Source organism: Crinia signifera, chromosome 4 (genome assembly GCF_055691185.1).
Source record: "Crinia signifera chromosome 4, ASM5569118v1, whole genome shotgun sequence".
NCBI classification, from domain to species: Eukaryota; Metazoa; Chordata; class Amphibia; order Anura; family Myobatrachidae; genus Crinia; species Crinia signifera.
The window spans coordinates 143,439,008-143,459,624 of record NC_139220.1 but is presented as its reverse complement, the minus strand read 5'-3'; the positions used below and the strand labels follow the sequence as shown (position 1 = coordinate 143,459,624).

The window sequence follows — 20,617 nt, the reverse complement described above, 5'->3', positions numbered from 1 at the left end:
GTAAAACATTACTTAAAATACATTTTACATAATCCAATTTTACCAAGTAGTTTGTTCTTCATGGTGTCTGGGTGGCTGACAGACCATATCTACGGTGACACCATATGCTCGACATGGTCTAAAAGTCAACACAAGCAATAGTTCAATATGGAAATGGTCAACATGAGTTTTTTTTTTTTTTTTTTTTGGCCTTTTTAATACTTTAGAATCTACGTAGACTCCGATTGGGAATGGTAAAGTGTGCTGGGGTCATCTGGCCTGAAGCATGGCGAATGATTTGGGACACGAAGTGGGGTCCGCATGCTCATGTGTCGACATTGACATCAAAAAGACGTGAAAACTCCTGCTGACCATTTCATCTGTCAACCTTTATCCAGTGTTAACCTTGTGCATGTTGACCTTTTGGGGTTGACAGATTGACTATCGACTTAGACATTGTCTGTGATCTATACCACACCCCCTCTGTACTGCATGTGATCATTTAGGGGGTTGCATATCAATACACATAGCCAGTGGTTGGATTTTCCGGGTGCCGGATGAGTGGCCAACAGTCTGGATACCGACTTTGAATTTCTGAGTGTTCAGCTGCCCGACAGTCAAGATCCCGACCAAAAGGTCCTATTCTTGTGGGCGACCCCATTGAGGAGAATAGATCCTGTGGAGAGCTCAGCGAGCAACGGAGCCTGGAGTGTGGCGTGCCTGCAAGGTGCCCTTTTGTGTCGCCCTCAAACCCCCCCTGTGTACTGACTCGGGATTCCGACCGTGACAGGCAGCAAGTCATGACACACCCGATTTACTAAACTGCAGTTTGGGGCTGAAAACAGATAGCAACATGCAGCGAACTAGAAAGTGCCAATTTAGCTCATTTTAGTCATTTCCCCATTGTCTTACTATGCTGTCATTTGGCTTTGCTTCTTTTACTAAAGATTGTCAGGTTGCCAACTAGGACACTATTAAACTGGCTTTCTAAAATAGTCTGTTCTTTGGTAACTGGATGGGCTGCTAGAAAGTAAGGTATTTGTAGTGTGTGGGAAAATATACAGCACAGATAGCTAGCACACTCATCTGCTCTCCCAGAAAATACATTTGTTTTCCCTTTTAAAATTGTAATGCCGGAGAGTGTTGTACAGCGGGTTCTGGTAAATCTTACAGTCACTGTATATGAACTGTGAACTGAGCAGTTGGAGAGACAATATGCTTATTGTGTTTCATCCACAGAAAATACTACGGTGAGAAAATTGGAATCTATTTTGCTTGGCTTGGTTTCTACACTCGCATGTTGCTGCTGGCAGCTGTAGTGGGACTTGGATGTTTCTTGTATGGATACAAGTCTCAGGAATCCTGCACCTGGAGGTAATCACACAGGATCCATGTGGGTAAAATAAAAAGCTGGAAATGCAAAACTCTCCTGAAGGCGTTCCAGTTGGCTCATAGTGTTTTGCCTTCTATGTCATAACTAACACATTCTTTCTCAGCTACTCACAAAATACAACTCATGCCAAAAATAATAAATACATCAAAAGGGATTTCACCATTTTCAAACATTAACAAGATATCTTTTGGTATAGAGATGCGAGCCCTCTGTGCTGCCATGTAATACATTATATCATCTCTGATTTTGTATTTTCACATTTTTCCAGCAGGATAGACAGAATAGATAGACAGAATTTTTCAATATTTTCTTAAGGGAGCACTGGTATACAAGGTAAAAAACATTTGAAGTAAAATATAAGTAATGGAGAGAGTTGGAATATTTAAAAATGCATTTGCATTTCTAAATCTTTCATTACAGAAAATAAAATAAAACAGAATTAGAGAATGCTAAACTCAAGATGACCATCTGTGCATTAAGTTTTTACACATTGCTGTAAAGAGAATATTTCGCCATTTCTAGATTTTTGGAGACTTTCTTTAGAGAATTGCTATTGTTCTTTGCCCAAAAGCAATATCTAGAACTATTTATACACATACTGTAATTAGGCTAATAGTGTGTACAGACGGTTAGATTTGGCTTCCGATGTTCCCGATATAGGAAACATCGGAAGCCATATCGCATGCTTTTTTAGGGCTTGAGACTCGCATCTCACAGCATATCCTGCCGTGTGTACACACCTTTAGGATGACCTAGAACACTGCTCACAATCGAGCATTAGGAGAAGCTACTCTTTCTGTTTCATAAGGATATAAGGCAGGCATTCCCAACCACGGACCTCGAGGCACACCAACAGTGCAGGTTTTGTAGATATCCAGGCTTGAGTACAGGTGACTTAATTAGTATCTAAGGGATTCTGATTAAACCATCTATGCTGAAGCCTGGATATCCCTAAAACCTGCACTGTTGGTGTGCCTTGAGGACAGTGGTTGGGAATGCCTGATATAAGGGTACTGCATGCTGCAGTATAACCAGCAGCACGGGATGCAGTCAAAATACAGACAACCGTTGGCAGACATTCATTATGCCAACATGGTCAAAATGCTGACAATTAAAATGTCATGATTAAAAAAGACACAAGGATACCGGTTTAAAAAAAAAAACCACAGTTGTTTGTTTATTTGTACACATTATGTAAATATTTCACTTGTTTGACAGTTTTTCTTTTACTTGAATATATACAATAAAATATGAAATTTAAATTTCTCTATCTACTTCTGTGCGCCAACAAGAAGCCATTCTTCTCTGTCCTTTTCATTTGCATCATATATTGTCTTTGGCGGCACCCTCATCGAGAATTATTGTCCTATATCAACATACTATCTCAATTGAGACCTGCATAGGTGCTGTAGCACCTGCCTGTGCAGATTTCCAACCCTCCCCTTTCCTTTATTAAGCAATTAAAATGTTGACATGTCAAAAGGTCTGTGTGGGTTTTTCATGATTTTTTTTTTTCTTTCAAGACTTGTTCTTACTTCACAATCCAAGTGGGCAAAGAGTTAAGGCCCATACACACTGGGTGACTTTGAGCTGAAATCCGTTCAATACCAGTTTGAGTGGCTTTCAGCTCAAAGCCACCCAGTGTGTACAGCCCAGCGGTGAGCAGTGATGCGCACTCCTGCATCATCGCTGGGAAAGCCGCACATCTGCTGGTATTACGGCTTTCCATAGTATGAAAAGCCGTCAACCCCCCCAGCTGACTGCACTGGGCAGGGGGAAAGCCGCTCAGTGAGTATGCACTGAGCGGCTTTTCCCCCAGCGATGACAGCGGTCATCGCTGTCCATACACACTGGGCATAATCGCCCCATGTGTATGGACCTTTAGATTACAATAGTGTGCCGAGCGCAGCAAGGCACTGTGCCTGATGCGTGGCGAGCGCAATTGTATACTTACAGTATGTCCATGTCGACATAGACACAAAAACTCCATGTCGACATTTTAAATGGTGGTATTTTGACCATGTCAGCATAATGAATGGTGGTATTTTGACAGTCTGCCAATGGTTATCTGTTTTTTAATCGTCAGTATTTTGAATGTCGGGAAATCATACTGTTGTACCCAGCAGCACATATGCCATCATTGCGTCTTGAGAACCTAGAACTCAGACCAACTGTTAATTAAATACATCAATATGTAACTACTATAATATTTTTGTTTCAGTAAAGAAGTTTGTGACCCTAGTATTGGAGGGAACATCATAATGTGTCCACAGTGTGACAAGGAGTGTACATATTGGCCCCTTAGTATCACATGTGAATCATCAAAGGTAACGTTCCCAAAATGTACTGGGGATGCATTCTATTTATCTAGGAATCTGCTTTATATGGGAGTTTCATCTTATTACATGTATATAAGGTTGCTATTTTGTCAGGCTTTTAGAGGGAATGATGATCTTTATTTTTCTATTCTAATAATCAAGTGCTGTCTTTTTTTTTTTTTTTTTTTACTTTTTTTTTTCTACTCTGTACAGAAACTTTGCATTTTTGACAGTTTTGGAACACTTGTGTTTGCAGCCTTTATGGGAATATGGGGTAAGTTTATTTGTTAATTTTCTCTTTTATGCATATGCTGCCACAATGTGTCAATGCAGGAAAAATGTCAATAAAACATACAGTACAAGGGGAGAAATAGCACCATAAGATACTTACTTAGCAAAGTGGAAGTTATCAACAGTAGATCTCTGAGCCATTATCTTTGATGTTACAGACAGAAAGGATCTGAGTCGCTGAATAGGCGTGGGGGCACACTGGTGACAAGGATAGCACAGTCAGAGCCCAAAAAGAGAGGGCCCTATGTATGACCTCTTACAGTCTACATAGAAGATGATTGCAGAAGCTCTCATACTTATGTTGTGTACACACATGAGATTTTTTGTTTGAATTGAATATATAGTCAAAATCTAATTCAAATGGACATCGAACAGTTTTCAGCCTCATTTGATGCACATTTGATCCTGATGCACGGTCCAGTTTCTAGTGTAAATCAAGCAGTAAACTAGACTGTGCAGCCAAGACTATATAGTACATTAGTGAAATATTCTTGAGTGTCACTTTTTATTAGCAGCAGGAGCCGGGACCCCCAGACAGAAGCGCCGGCAGCAGGGGCAGGCGGCAGTGGTTAACCATAACCCCACAGGACCCCCCGGCGCCCACACCTACTCAGCGCCTCCCCGCCACCGTGGGGACTGCAGGGCTATCGTTACGCCACTGCTGTGATATAATGCCAGCAAAATCATAAAAACTGCCATACAATTCAGTGCTAGCACCGTTTCTCTTCTACACCAACACATTCACACGCATTCCCACTTCTACCCTTCTCCATCACCGCAGCAGGATCCCGCCTGAATCTCTGCCTGTACCTATTTGGAGGCTACAGTTGTTTGTCTCATAAAAGTTTTTTTTCTGGCTGGATGTTTTGAAGACTGAAATGAATGGGATTTGCATAGTGTCACATGATGCATATTTTGCGGTACATAAATGAGAAGCAATCGGCCTAAAGCAAAACTCCTCCTACAGCTAAGTTCTATAGAACCTGTTTCACAGGTGGTTAAACAGCTGCTGGAAACTAGGAAAATAAATTCACACTGCAAAGGACAAGCAATGAGATTTGCATGCCACATTTACATGATAATAGATGTACCGACATCTCCTATACATATAATTGCAAAAATATTTTCAAACTACAGGCCATGTGAAGGTGTTTTTGTTTTATCTGTCCACAATGCTACCCTTAATGTACCCACTTTGGATTGCAAATTGTTATGCTTCATGAATATTTGGAGGCACCACAAGATCCTTCAAATATCACAACAAGGACCAGCATACCCTCCAAATGCCTATTGCATCCATGGCTCTCTGTAATATAAAACAGTGGTTGTTCAAACCAATTTATTGGTCCTTTACAGGTACTTAAAATGGAGAGTTTAATCTAGAAGAGAAAAAAGGAAAAACATGTATTATCCTTGTGTAACAATGACAATTTCCCTATAGATTATAAGCTTACATGCAGGGCCCTCTTGCCTCTTTGTCTGTCTTTTTTATTACTTGTGTTATAACTATGTTGTTCCCAATTGTAAAACGCAATGGAAATTTCCAAGCGTTATATAAATGTTTAAAAAATTTGTAAACAAAAAACGGCAAAATGAGATAATACAAAGTGTACATTATATTTAATTAATTGATGGAACCTGCCAAAACTAGGATTATGGAGCCCTTCACTATGCGGGATGCAGTGTAAATCCCGGCGTTCGGGATCCCGGCATTCAGAATCCCGACGCTGGAATCCCGATCGCCAAAATCCCAACACTTTCTCGGGATAAATTAGTGTGCCGAGCAACAATATTGGTACACACTACAGTTCGCAAAAAAGCTGCTGGGATAGTACTATCTCAAGGGTATTTCTTCTTTACCCGGAAAGAACAATAACATGTAAAAAGAATAGAAATAGACCCTCAACCAGCGCTAATGTATGATAAATGCAAACACTTCCCTTATAGGGTTTTTTTTCCTTTATGCAATTTCTCTCCCTTGAGTTTCACAAGAACGCCTCCACATCAACAAGCCTCAGATGAAGATATATGTGAAAATACAAACATGGGAATATCATCGCATCATCATCTGCCTGGCCCGTGTCCACCTGGCCAGGCAGACGCCCAGGAGAGGAGATTACCTACTGACCGTGAGAGCACCTGCGTGACCCGGGATCCGTATGTGACTTTTCATATGTCTGTTTGAACTGTTTTTGCCAACAGTTCCAATCCATCTGGTAATTACCTTTCCAGGCCTAAGCTTACAGCCCAGTGTACTTTGTATGCTTACCCGGATGTTGTGGAAACTTTTTTAACATTGTACCCCCATGTTTTAATTGTTGTGAAAATTAAATACAGTTTTATGCGATGATATTCCCATGTTTGTATTTTCACATATATCTTCATCTGAGGCTTGTTGATGTGGAGGCGTTCTTGTGAAACTCAAGGGAGAGAAATTGCATAAAGGAAAAAAAACCCTATAAGGGAAGTGTTTGCATTTATCATACATTAGCGCTGGTTGAGGGTCTATTTCTATTCTTTTTACATGTTAGTGTGCCGAGCGTAGCGAAGCACCGGGCCCGCTGCGTGGCGAGCGCAGCGAGCCCGCAAGTGGGGGCGATCCACGTCCCCCCCTTGTCGGGATTTCGGCGATCGGGATCCCGACCGCCGGGATTTAATACTGAATCCCACTATGCCACCCCTTCTAACATTAGTATGTTCCATGTGTTGACAGTTACTTTGTTCCTTGAGTTTTGGAAGCGCAGACAGGCTGAACTTGAATACGAATGGGACACTGTTGAGTTTTTAGAGCAAGAAGAACAGCCTCTTCCAGAATATGAAGCAAAATGTACCCATGTAGTTGTGAATCCCATTACTCAGGTATATTAGTCTGTATGTGCTATGGTTGAGATCGGCATGCTGAATTAAAATGTGCTTCATTATCCCTACTTCCTGTGTTTGCAGCAAGAAGAACACGTGCCATACACCGCATGGGGAAAGTGCCTGAGGATGGCTTTCTGTACAAGTGCAGTGCTGTTCTGGGTAATAATGTTACATCTATTTTTACTGGAATTAAAAAATATATATTCAGTTGTGTATATATAATAGGGGGTTTATGCCATTGGTGTATCTTTCTTAAATTGCTTGTTGCTTATATTTGTAAGCCTAATTCATTTTACATTTATATTTTCAGCACGCCTTTATTAATTTACAATTGTATACAAATAAAATTATATGGCACTTAATGCCAGATGCGCTAAGCTTCAAAAGTGATAAAATGGAGCATGATAAACAACCAGCCAATCAGCTCCTGTCTGACATTTTTCAAACACAGTGTGTGACATGGCAGGTAGGAGCTGATTGGCTGGCTGTTTATCACTCTCCATTTTATCACTTTTGAAGCTTAGTGCATCTGACCCAGAGGGTGGTATAACTATATAGCTGATTCTTCTAAATAATGTGTGTGTCAATAACCATAAATTGCAATTAGAATATTTATCAGGCTGTATGATTGCCACATTTCTGACACTGATTTCTGACACTGTGCATAAAAGCTAACTTGGTTATGATATGCCACAAATGAGTACTGAAAAATGATGCCACAAACTTGGGGTCAATATAACCAATGCATAGGACAAAATCTGAGCATAACGGGTGATTCGGGTAAGAAAAGGAGCCCAAAGCTTCTAGAAAATTGCCGGTAATTGGGAAAGAGTTGAATTATTATCCATTGTAGTAGATGGCATCTGTGCACAATTGAGGCACTATTCTCAATGGATATTTTATGGCATTAGAGGCAACAGAACTTGTTGCACTAAATATATATATATATATATCTCACCACAATAGTGTTATTAGGTGCCCTAGAGCTGGTTCAATGGTGATTCCAGTCTTTCCTTATTTATACAAGAACCATACATTTAGTTACATACATAAAATGTTTATTAAAAAGTAAATTCTTCTTAAAAAGGCATACAGGTTCTTCACGTCTTGTCATGGAAGTACATTTCTTTAGTTTACAGATGAAATCAAATAATCTTATAACAAGACTTCATCAGGGGTAAATTTACAATAATCTTCAATTAAGGGATATTCTCAATAAATTCTTAAGGTTTAATTCCTTGAAATTTCTTGATGGTTCTTAGTTTATAAATCAATATATGATTTTTAGCAAGACTTATAGTTGTCCTTGATTCACTCACACACGATTGATTCTTATGGTGTACCCTTCTCAATTACACTTGTGGTATGTTCCATGAAGTTTTTCCAATGCAAAATATATTTTTCTGTTAGTGGTAAGGAACCTACTCACCCTTAAAAGGACATAGCAACAAGTATGTGGGTCTGAGCAGAAATATTAATTGCTCCTGATGGTGATGTGCATGTGCTCTCTTCCAGGTTCAGACTGCAATTGTAGTAGATGGCATCTGTGCACAATTGAGGCACTATTCTTTAATGGATATTTTATGGCAATAGAGGCAACAGAACTTGTTGCACTAAATAAATATATATATATATATATTTGGACGTAGGTGCGGCACTCGGTCACATATAAGTCAGGAGTCAAGCTGCTGCTGTGCAACGTTTCAGTTTATTAACTGTTTTCAAGCCAAGTGCAAAAGAGACAAAACAAACATTTAAATACCTGCATGCCTGCGGCTCTCACCGGGGGGGAACGCCAGCGTCAGCACAGGAACGCCCCTCAGGCGCGCAATCACGCTGCTGGTGACGTCTTGTCGTCAGCGGGTCCGTTTCCTCGGGAGAAGCGTCATTGTTGCTAAGCAACGCAGACGCCGTCAGGAAGTACTGCAATACAGAATTAAAAAACATGGGTACCGTGCTTATACAAAGAACAAAGGATATGCATGTTTAGATACAGGCTATAACAATGAGCTGCTGATGTAACATCAAAGGGGAATATTAATTACATTATGAGCAATAACAATGCATCATATGCTTTACTGAAAGCAATTATATGAGATGTACTCATTTAATCCCCTGGGTTGGATGACATCTAGTCTAGCTATCCAGCGGTTTTCGCACTGGATTAGTTTAAGTCCCCTATTACCGCCTCTGATAGAAGGCGGAATAGTGTCTATCATGCGGTAGCGCAGACTATTGAGCGGATGACGAGCTTCCATAAAGTGGCGAGCTACTGGCTGCTCGCTTTGGCCAGACGAAATTGCATTACGTATAGCTGACCGATGTGCTGTCATGCGTGTTTTAAACTTATTCTCAGTTTTACCTATGTATACCAGGCCACAAGGACAGATGACCTGGTATACTGTAAAGGTGGAATCGCAATTAAGTTTGTGGCGAATTTTGTATGTGTGTCCTGTGTGTGGGTGTTGGAAGGTGTCGCCTGCCAATAAGAATTGGCAAGTTACACACCCACATCTACTACAACCTAATTTAGTAGTTGGAAGAAAAGTTCTGGAGATTGGTTCAGATTTGAGTTTGGCTATGTCAGTTTTGACTAGCCATGAACGGAGGTTTTTACCACGGGAATAGCATGGCATAAGCCTGGTGTTGGCTAGGCCTGTGGATGGATCAGAGGAAATAATGGGCCAATGCTTCTTGGCAATTTGCTGTATATCAGGAGATGCTGTATTATAGCGATTAACCCAAGGTAAAATACCTTCCTGTGTTTTTTTAGGGTGAGTGACAAGAAGGGACATGCGATCTAATTTTAAGGCACGGGTTTTGGCTGAGACCAATGTGGAAAGTGGGTATCCTCGAGACCGTAATTTGTCAATAAGTACATCTATTTGGTTGATGGCCACAGATCTGTCATTATTAATGCGCATGATGCGAACCATTTGGGAGTATGGCCACAGATCTGTCATTATTAATGCGCATGATGCGAACCATTTGGGAGTATGGTAATCCTCTAATTAGGGACCTAGGGTGACAGCTGGATGCCTGTAATAAAAGGTTCCTGTCGGTGGGCTTAGTAAAGTAAGCCCACCGACAGGAACCTTTTATTACAGGCATCCAGCTGTCACCCTAGGTCCCTAATTAGAGGATTACCATACTCCCAAATGGTTCGCATCATGCGCATTAATAATGACAGATCTGTGGCCATCAACCAAATAGATGTACTTATTGACAAATTACGGTCTCGAGGATACCCACTTTCCACATTGGTCTCAGCCAAAACCCGTGCCTTAAAATTAGATCGCATGTCCCTTCTTGTCACTCACCCTAAAAAAACACAGGAAGGTATTTTACCTTGGGTTAATCGCTATAATACAGCATCTCCTGATATACAGCAAATTGCCAAGAAGCATTGGCCCATTATTTCCTCTGATCCATCCACAGGCCTAGCCAACACCAGGCTTATGCCATGCTATTCCCGTGGTAAAAACCTCCGTTCATGGCTAGTCAAAACTGACATAGCCAAACTCAAATCTGAACCAATCTCCAGAACTTTTCAACTTCCAACTACTAAATTAGGTTGTAGTAGATGTGGGTGGGTAACTTGCCAATTCTTATTGGCAGGCGACACCTTCCAACACCCACACACAGGACACACATACAAAATTCGCCACAAACTTAATTGCGATTCCACCTTTACAGTATACCAGGTCATCTGTCCTTGTGGCCTGGTATACATAGGTAAAACTGAGAATAAGTTTAAAACACGCATGACAGCACATCGGTCAGCTATACGTAATGCAATTTCGTCTGGCCAAAGCGAGCAGCCAGTAGCTCGCCACTTTATGGAAGCTCGTCATCCGCTCAATAGTCTGCGCTACCGCATGATAGACACTATTCCGCCTTCTATCAGAGGCGGTAATAGGGGACTTAAACTAATCCAGTGCGAAAACCGCTGGATAGCTAGACTAGATGTCATCCAACCCAGGGGATTAAATGAGTACATCTCATATAATTGCTTTCAGTAAAGCATATGATGCATTGTTATTGCTCATAATGTAATTAATATTCCCCTTTGATGTTACATCAGCAGCTCATTGTTATAGCCTGTATCTAAACATGCATATCCTTTGTTCTTTGTATAAGCACGGTACCCATGTTTTTTAATTCTGTATTGCAGTACTTCCTGACGGCGTCTGCGTTGCTTAGCAACAATGACGCTTCTCCCGAGGAAACGGACCCGCTGACGACAAGACGTCACCAGCAGCGTGATTGCGCGCCTGAGGGGCGTTCCTGTGCTGACGCTGGCGTTCCCCCCCCGGTGAGAGCCGCAGGCATGCAGGTATTTAAATGTTTGTTTTGTCTCTTTTGCACTTGGCTTGAAAACAGTTAATAAACTGAAACGTTGCACAGCAGCAGCTTGACTCCTGACTTATATGTGACCGAGTGCCGCACCTACGTCCAAATACTTATTTCTCCCTGTGAGGGCACCGGACAGAGCTATCACCGTCATGTGGAGTGCCGGACCACAGATACTATATATATATATATATATATATATATATATATATATATATATATATATATATATATATATATATATATATATATATATATATATATATATATATATATATATATATATATATATAATTCTAGTGCTGCCATATGCATGCCTTCTATGTTTTTTATTCATCTTGTCTTTATATCACTCATGTTTATTAATTTTATTTTAATCTTCTTTTCTACACTAAGAAACCCAACCATTGTATTATGAAAGTAACACATTTTGTCTCTACATTTTCTTTTTTTTTTTTTAATCATCTTTATTAGTAGTCATTTTTATAAAAAATTATACAATACTTATACATACAACAACATCATATAACATACCTGACAAACATACATAAATACATTTAAGCAGCAGCCAATATACTATTATGGACTTATACCAATTATCATCATGTTAACCCACTATTTATCCATTCCCTCCATTATATATACTTACAATGGGGAGGATGGTCTAGTCATCCTATTAATTAAGTGCAAGTTATATATTACATTATTATTATTATTATTGTGTTTACGTGACTCCAAATATACGTATGAAATGTGTGAATATCTCTTCTTACTCATTATCATTCAGTGATTATGCTTAATTTTAGAAAGTGTAAGCAATTAGAGTTTTCCTACTCTGTGAGGTTCATATTAAATAACACATACTTACAAAAAAATAGAAAAAAAAAAAGACACAAGTAAATTTAAGAGTTAGAGTGGACATCTCCTCATTCTATAGTGCCTATTTATATCCTACAAGACAAATACAAGCCATATACAGTTTTGATCTATTATAGTGCATTATTATATTTTGAGTAGTACCATTTCCCCCATATCCCATAGAATTAGGAAATTGCTTTCCTTGATAGGAACATATTCTTCTCGTGGTCCATGGCGCTGTTTACTAGGCTGGACCAGACTTGGGTTCTCGGGCCGGTTTGGGCCATCCATGAGCGTGCAATCACCACTTTAGCGATTGCACATAAGTTGATTGCAAGCTTTCTAAGCTCTGAAGTCATTGCATTGCTAGGCCACACCCCCATAATAAGCGCTAGGGGTTGTATACTGTGGCTTGGGATCCCCAGATTAATCAATATTTTACCTATTTCTTGCCAGAATACTTGCAGCTTTGGGCACTCCCATACGAGGTGCCAGAAGTTACACCCCCTATTTTTGCATTTATGTTTTTTATTCATCTTGTCTTTATATCACTCATGTTTATTATTTTTTTTTGTAATCTTCTTTTCTACACTAAGAAACCCAACCATTGTATTATGAATGTAACATTTTGTCTCTACATTTTCACAGATCATGTTAATAGTTGCATCGGTAGTTGGGATCATTGTATATCGACTTTCTGTTTTCCTGGTATTTTCTGCAACATTACCAAGGAAGATTAATGGAACAGAAGCCATTCAGAAGTACTTGACTCCGCAGACTGCCACCACAGTCACTGCATCCATAATAAGCTTCATCATTATCATGCTGCTAAACATGCTGTATGAAAGAGTAGCCATAATGATCACAGACTTTGGTAAGAATAGCAGGAGAAATAAAAGCCTCTTTCGCTGCATTGCTTTCTAAGCCTCCTGAAGATACATTGAGACTTTTTAGGGGTGGATTCGGATAGCAGCAATGGTCAGTGGAGCTCCTGTGTCCCTATTCTCTTAGGCTCTGCATTGCTTATTGGCCTGCGCACCTCTTTGGTGTGTGAGGTAAAACTAGCGATGTTGCTGGTCAATGTGTCATTCAGTAATAACACACTGTGACTGAGTCGCTAATTGAGATGTGCTAAATTATGATGAAGGTATTATGAATTCTGATTCCACTGTCATACTTAACCTTCTTTTCTGAAATGTTATCCCCTAATGTAATTCTAAACCTGTCTGAATACACTGAGAAGTTCAGTGACCAGATAGTCAAAGCTGAGAGCTTTTATATCGGCCATGAATGCCTGAGGTGGCATCTGTTATTTACAATGACTTACTGTAGCAGATTTAATAAATCTGGAGAACCTTTATAATGCACACTGATAAGATGACATTTCAGTGTTTATTCAAATACTATTTTCAGTAATACATTGTATGTATATTGTAGTTATATAATGTACAGAATATAATGTTTTAATGGTTTATTATTGTGATCACAAAATTCGGATGACCATTTTACCTGAATACTTACCAAATAATCACCACCTCTATACAGGGGCATAGGTGCGCCCAGAGTCAAAATATAAGCTCCCCCCCCCCCCCCCCAATTGGCTCTGGCATGAACATTTGCTGACATTTTGGCGACTTGCCAGTGGCACATCTGGGAGAATAAAGATTCCTTATTGCAGCTACCTGTGGTGATTTAGGAATTTTTTTAGGGGCTGGATTCAAGTAATAGAGGGGAGGTGTATCAAAGCTCAGAGAGCGATACAATTGTGAGAGACAAACTAGCCAATCAGCTTCTGCCTTACATTTTACAGTGTGTGTTCGCAAAATGTAAGTCTGCATTGTGCATTTACCAGGCATTTTTATTTTTTTAATCTGTAGTGAATGAATATGGGCTAACACAGACATCTAGAGATGCATATTTGATAGTTAATTGGTGGTAGTTATTGCATTTACAAAATCAATGCAAGTCCTGTATGGATGTAAAATACTAATCGGTAGCAAATACAGACACTAGAACCACTGTGATTCAGCAAAGTCAGGCATGTAAAGATCCATCCTATTATTCTGCATATAATGTGCAATAAGCTACCATTATTTCTGTATGTTTCCCTGAAGCAATGTGGATGAGATTTAACAAATTCATGATAACTATATAGAAGATTCCTATTTTTCTGGCGGATTATAAGTGAATATATAATTTATGATACCTTGTTCTTATGGTGATGTTTTCATTCATGCTAATGCCAAACCAAGTTATATTATGATTTACTTATGGTCTTATTACAGAGCTGCCAAGAACAAAGACAGAATATGAAAACAGCCTTACCACAAAGATGTTCCTCTTCCAGTTTGTCAATTATTACTCTTCTTGTTTCTACATCGCCTTCTTCAAGGGGAAATTTGTAGGGTACCCTGGAGATCCAGTGTACTGGTTTGGAAGATTCCGCAATGAGGAGGTAAGTTATTTCAGTTTAGCAATTCGATAGCGTTTAGTATCACATTCTTCTTGGTTTGATTGGCGCATTCTCAGGCAATTAATGGTTCGTTCCCATGACAACATTCCTGCAAATCTGTTTTTTACCACTAGGAAATAAACACAAAATGTTAACATATTTTAGTATTTTGAATGTAATTTCCAAGTAGTTACATTTCAACACCATTTGTTTAGTTACAAGGTAAGACAGGATTAATATAAAATCATTTTTCTCTCAACACTACATCATGGATCATGATGATTTCTCAAAGACTTTCTCGATTTGTAACTCCTACACATTTTTTTTAAGGTTCATTGTATGTTTTTTATAATTCAGTTTTCAATTATTGACAATTTTGGAAAATTGATACTCACAAGTATGACTTAGGCATTATAGGCGTGAAGTGATATCAGCACATGTGATACCTCTTCTCCCTGATGCAGAGCCATACTCGCCCCTCTTGTGTCCACTTTGTCTTCTTCTAATTAGATTGTAAACGGTCTCATGGGCAGGGCCCTCCTTACCTTTTTGTTTTCATGTCTGCATTTATTTTGCATACCTTTTTATGTCTGTTTTTATATATGTCCTGTTTCTTTTTAGTCCACTAGGGGGCACAGGAATTCACGCTGGGTATGAGAGGTGAGGTAGCAGAGCGTGCACCAAAGGGTTACAAAAATGTACCCAGCATGCTCCCTGCCTCCCTTCTCCCTCATAACCCGCCCACTGACCCTGGGTCACCAGTTTTTTCTTTGGTGCCAAGGAGAGAGCAGCACCATTATCGCGGCTGTTAGAACAGCCATGGGTTAGAGCTGCTGCGGCGGGTGCTCTTTTAGTGAATCACCGGCAGCGCAGCTCCATCACTCGTCGGCGGCGCCGGCAGCGCCGGCAACTGGGCTGGGGACTTCCGTCGCGGGACCCTCTTTTGGAGGCTCCCGCATGCTGCACTCCGTCCCCGGGCAGGTAAGCGGCGGTTCCCTGCCATTTGTATGGGAGTCAGGGGGGGGGGGCAGGCAGTGGGGGTCTGGACTGCTCCACCTTTCCACTAGATCACCAGGGACAATTAGTCAGGCTATGTCCCGGGGGTTGATGCCTGAGGGGGAGGTTAGACAGCCTGGGAACCTACAGCCATACACATTGGAAATGTTGTATATTGGGCCTGGTTAGTACTTGAGTGGGTGACCACATAGGAACACCAGGTGATGTAGGATTGCCCCAGGTGTCCCAGCTCCTCATTAAGGTCCTAATCAGCAGCCATTCTGGCACTTGCTGGGTTTAGAGACGGAGGCTGCTGGGATTCTCCCCCACACCCTGCTCCTGGAGCCTGGTGTGTGTGGGGTATTTCTCCTCTCCTGCTGCTGGCTGGATTGTTGAGCTCTGCTGATGTCTTCTTTCCAATATCATTGGAAGCTTGAAGACAGCCTGGGATCTACAGCTAATGCTGTATATTGGGCCTGGTTAGTACTTGAGTGGGTGACCACATAGGAACACCAGGTGCTGTAGGAGTACGAATGGTGTAATGGTTAGCATTACTGCCTCACAGCAATGAGGTCCTGGGTTCGATTCCCACCATGGCCCTAACTGTGCGGAGTTTGTATATTCTCCCCGTACTTGAGTGGGTTTCCTCCGGGTACTCCGGTTTCCTCCCACAATCCCAAAAAAAAAAAATTTGCCCCAGGTGTCCCAGCTCCTCATTAAGGTCCTAATCAGCAGCCATTCTGGCACTTGCTGGGTTTAGAGATGGAGGCTGCTGGGATTCTCCCCCACACCCTGCTTCTGGAGCCTGGTGTTTGTGGTATTTATCCTCTCCTGCGGCTGGCTGGATTGTTGGGCTCTGCTGCTGTCTTCCTTCCAATATCATTGGAAGAGATGAAAGTTTGAAACACTGTCACCATTCATAGTATTGGCTTTGCATATACGGTGTCTCCTTTTCAGCTTGCTGAATTGTTGAGTTTATCTGCCCATACCAAATGGCTTTGCTAAAGCTTTGTGGGTAAGGCTGCAAGTGTGTTGCTTGGGTGTCAGTGTTGTAACTGCTGGTGTTTTTTGTCTTTTTTCATGGACAGTATGCCTAAGGCGAAACCTGGCAAGGAGACTCCATCTCCGATGCAGCGTACCTGTAGGGTATGTGTGGACATACTCTCTCGGCAGGAGGAGGATATCTGTTCAAGGTGTTTGGCCCTTGAAGCAGATCTTCTGCCGCCTTCACAGCAGGAACCGGCCTGGGCTTCGACCTTGACTCAGGTATTGACATATTGACCGCTTGTCAACTCCTGTACCTCCTGCGCCCCTGCCCCCTGTGGCAGTGGTCAGCACCAGTGTTGGGGCAGCTCCTGCTTATGTAGAGCCCCCTTGGTGGCAATCCTTTGCACAATCTGTGCAGGGGTTGACGGCTACTCTGGCGGGCAGGGATTCCTGGAGGCAGTGTAGGCAGCAGAGTCCCAATGCGGGTTCTCCGCGTTCCGATTCGGATTCCAGCTCAGAGGGGAGTTCTTACTCTTCAGTGGCGGAATCCGCAGGGGCCGATGACACTTTGTCCTCAGCGGAGGTAGAGTCTCTGATGCAGGAGGTTAAGGCAGTCCTCCAGATGGAGGATGAGGCTCCTGCCCCTAAAAGTAAAGACCTGCTTTTTAAGCGTCTTAAGAAGGTATCGGCCCAGCTCCCGCCTTTGGCCCTCATGGAGGATTTATTGGAGACTGCGTGGTCTCATCCGTTAAGAAGGTTCCAGCTTTCCAAGCGACTTACTACTTTTTAACCTGTTCCTCCCACAGAGAGGGCTAAGTGGGAAAATCCTCCCCTGGCGGATGATCATGTTGCGCGATTAGCTCGCGCTTCAGTACTGCCCATTTCGGATTCTTCATATTTGAAGGACCCCTCTGAGAATTTCCTCAGGACTGCTTTTTCACAGGCAGGGGCAATTAGGTGTACCACGCTTGCCGCGTCATGGGTGGCCAAGGCAGTGCCAAGCAGCCCTGGGCTACCAGACGTCCAGTGGCTAAACAGAGGGACAAGCCTGCAGCCTGAGGGGGCGAGTCCCCACCCGGGGGATCCCGGGGTGGGAGGCCGTTTTCTGTCCTTTGCGCCAGAGTGGTGGGGCACCTCGACGGATGCTTGGGTCAGGGAAGTGGTCTCCAGGGGCTATGCCCTGACATTCCGGTTCCCCCCTCCTCAGTGTTATTTTTGCCCGGGTCTTCCAAAGGACCCAGCGAAATGACAAGTGCTACAGCTTTCCATCTGCTCTCTTTTGGACTCGAACGTCATTGTTCCAGTTCCTCAGGAGCAGAGGGGTCAGGGGTTCTTCTCCACCCTGTTCTTGATTGACAAACTGGATGGTTCTCACCGTCCTATCCTGAATCTGAAGTCACTCAATATTTTTCTGCGAGTGCCGAAGTTGCGCATGGAGTCCCTGCGTTCTATCATTCTCTCACTGGAGCTAGGGGACTTCATGGCCTCGCTAGATATACTTCACATCCCCATCCGACCGGAACATCAGCACTTTGAGGTTCGCCCTTCGGGTTGAACACTTCCAGTTCAGGGCGCTACCTTTTGGCCTATCTACGGCTCCCAGGGTGTTCACCAAGGTGATGACGGTCAGGGCTGCACACCTGCACCGGCTGGGGGTTCGGATGATTCCATACCTGGACGGCCCACTGATTTTGGCAAAGTCCCCAGACCTACTACGGAGTAATTTGCAGGTCGTGATTACACTTCTGTTCTCTCACGGTTGGAGGATAAGCTGGAAGAAATCGTTTCTTACTCCTTCCCAAAGGACACTTGACTTGGGAGCTCGGCTGGGCACGCGGTTGTAGAGAGTATATCTTCCAGAGGATAAGATCCACTCCCTTCAGAGGAAGATTCATTCCCTTATAGGTCACAGAAGGGTCTCAGTACACAAGTGTATGGTGGTGTCTTCGACATGGTAGAGTATACACAGTTTCACTCGCGCCCACTTCGGCTTTACACTCTCAGCCAGTGGACAGGAGATCATACTCGTCTAAGGAGTCAATTGATCACACTGTCCCCGAAGGTTCGCCTGTCTCTCACATGGTGGTTAAAGACAGACCACTTGTCTCAGGGCCGCCCGTTTTGGATTCCAACCTGAGTCTTGCTTACCACGGATGCCAGCCTACGGGGCTGGGGAGCGGTTTGCAATTCTCAATCTTTTCAGGGTCGCTGGACGGCTCAGGAGAGTCGCCTTCCGATCAATCTCCTGGAATTGAGAGCAATCCTTCTGGCTCTTCAGAGGTTGGGGTCCCTCATCCGAGGGTGCCCTGTAAAGATCCGGTCCGACAGCACCACGCCCGTGGCCTTTATCAACAGGCAGGGCGGGACACGCAGCAAAGGAGCGATGAAAGAAGTCTCCAAGATATTCAGGTGGGCGGAGAAGCAGATTTCTGCAATCTCTGCAGTCTTCATCCCAGGGGTTCTCAATTTTGAGGCAGACTTTTTAAGTCGGCAAGATAGTGTACGCATTCCCCCTGTTTCAACTCCTACTTCGCCTTCTGTGGAAGTTCAGGAAGGATGGAGGAATGATGATCCTAGTGGCCCTAGATTGGCCCCGTCGAGGTTGGTATGCGGATCTATGGAACCTGTTGGTAGCCTCTCCTCTGAGTCTACCTCTGCGTCCAGACCTAATTTCACAGGGGCCATTCCGACACCCGGTCTTGAGTCGCCTGGCTTTGACGGGCTGGCTGTTGAGGTGTCCCTCTTTAGAGGTTTTCCGGGCACTTCAATCGTCTCCTTTCGAGCCTCTGGAGGAGGTGGATCTGAAATGGCTATCCTGGAAGGGGGCTTCTTGTTGGCTATTTCCTCAGCACGAAGGGGGTCTGACATGAGTGCATTATCATGGAAACCGTCTTTTCTGGTATTTCACCCGGACAGGGCGGTTCTTTGTACCAAACTGGATTTTCTTCCAAAGGTGGTGTCTGAGTTTCACCTTAACCAGGAAATAGTGGTGCCTTCTTTTCCAGGTTCTTCTGAAGCTGAAGCTTCTCTTGATGTAGTCCGTGCGTTGCAGATTTATCTTCGCAGGACTAAGTCAACTTGTAAGTCGGGTTTACTGTTTGTGCTTTATGGGGCCAATAAGAGGGGCTGGCCCGCTTCCAAACAGTCCTTGGCGAGATGGCTCAGATCAGTGGTTCGCCAAGCGTATCTTTCCGCACTGATTACTCCCCCGGAGGGGATTACTGCACATTCTACCAGGTCTGTGGGTGCATCCTGGGCCGCTAATCGAGGCGCCTCGGCTGAACAGCTCTGTAAGGCGGCTACTTGGTCCTCTTCCCAGACCTTTATCAAGTTTTATGCATTTGATACCTTTGCATCGGCTAATGCACAGTTTGGTAGACATGTGCTTTCCGCAGTCCAGGAGCGTCCCCCACCCGTGAGGGGACAGCTTTAGGACGTCCCAGCGTGAACTCCTGTGCCCCCTAGTGGACTAAAAAGAAAATAGGATTTATGGTCTTACCTTGATAAATCCCCTTCTTTGAGTCCATAGGGGGCACAGGACGCCCTCCCAGACGCACCTGGTAGCGGGGCTTCCTATGTAGGAAAGTTCCATGGCTTTAGGGCCTGTATGCTATGTGGGTGTGCGTTTGCTCTTCCTTCTTCTCTGGCTCTGCTCCTACCTTGGGCTTGCTAACGAAACTGGTGACCCAGGGTCAGTGGGCAGGTTATGAGGGAGAAGGGAGGCAGGGAGCATGCTGGGTACATTTTTGTAACCCTTTGGTGCACGCTCTGCTACCTCACCTCTCATACCCAGCGTGAACTCCTGTGCCCCCTATGGACTCAAAGAAAGGGATTTATCAAGGTAAGACCATAAATCCTATTTTTTTACTATTTGTTTTTCCATGCAAATATATAATATTAATAATAGAGAACATAATTATTTAGGGGCCCATTTATTAAAATTGTGAAATTATTGGTGTTTAGGCAGTGTAAATATCGATTGAACTCTCATTGCGATAAAACGGTTTAACTTACAAATGTGTTAACATTCGGGAGCCGAGACAGATCTTTCGTTAATGCCCTGTCCCTGCGAATCATGTTTGTGGCTGTATCGGCAGGTCTATTCACATCTGAGATACTGTAGACTGT

At 42.9% G+C, this 20,617-nt stretch overlaps 1 protein-coding gene across 1 annotated transcript in view; it reads left to right on the top strand.

Moving 5' to 3' along the window:
* Nucleotides 1–20,617, top strand: part of ANO6 (anoctamin 6) — a 115,403-nt gene that overhangs the window by 76,441 nt on the left and 18,345 nt on the right. Inside the window, exons 8-14 of the mRNA XM_083182656.1 lie at nucleotides 1,219–1,353; nucleotides 3,594–3,699; nucleotides 3,904–3,964; nucleotides 6,695–6,840; nucleotides 6,925–7,002; nucleotides 12,703–12,928; nucleotides 14,340–14,509. Coding sequence (XP_083038782.1) covers nucleotides 1,219–1,353; nucleotides 3,594–3,699; nucleotides 3,904–3,964; nucleotides 6,695–6,840; nucleotides 6,925–7,002; nucleotides 12,703–12,928; nucleotides 14,340–14,509 — 922 coding nt within the window. The remainder of the gene's footprint in view (nucleotides 1–1,218; nucleotides 1,354–3,593; nucleotides 3,700–3,903; nucleotides 3,965–6,694; nucleotides 6,841–6,924; nucleotides 7,003–12,702; nucleotides 12,929–14,339; nucleotides 14,510–20,617) is intronic.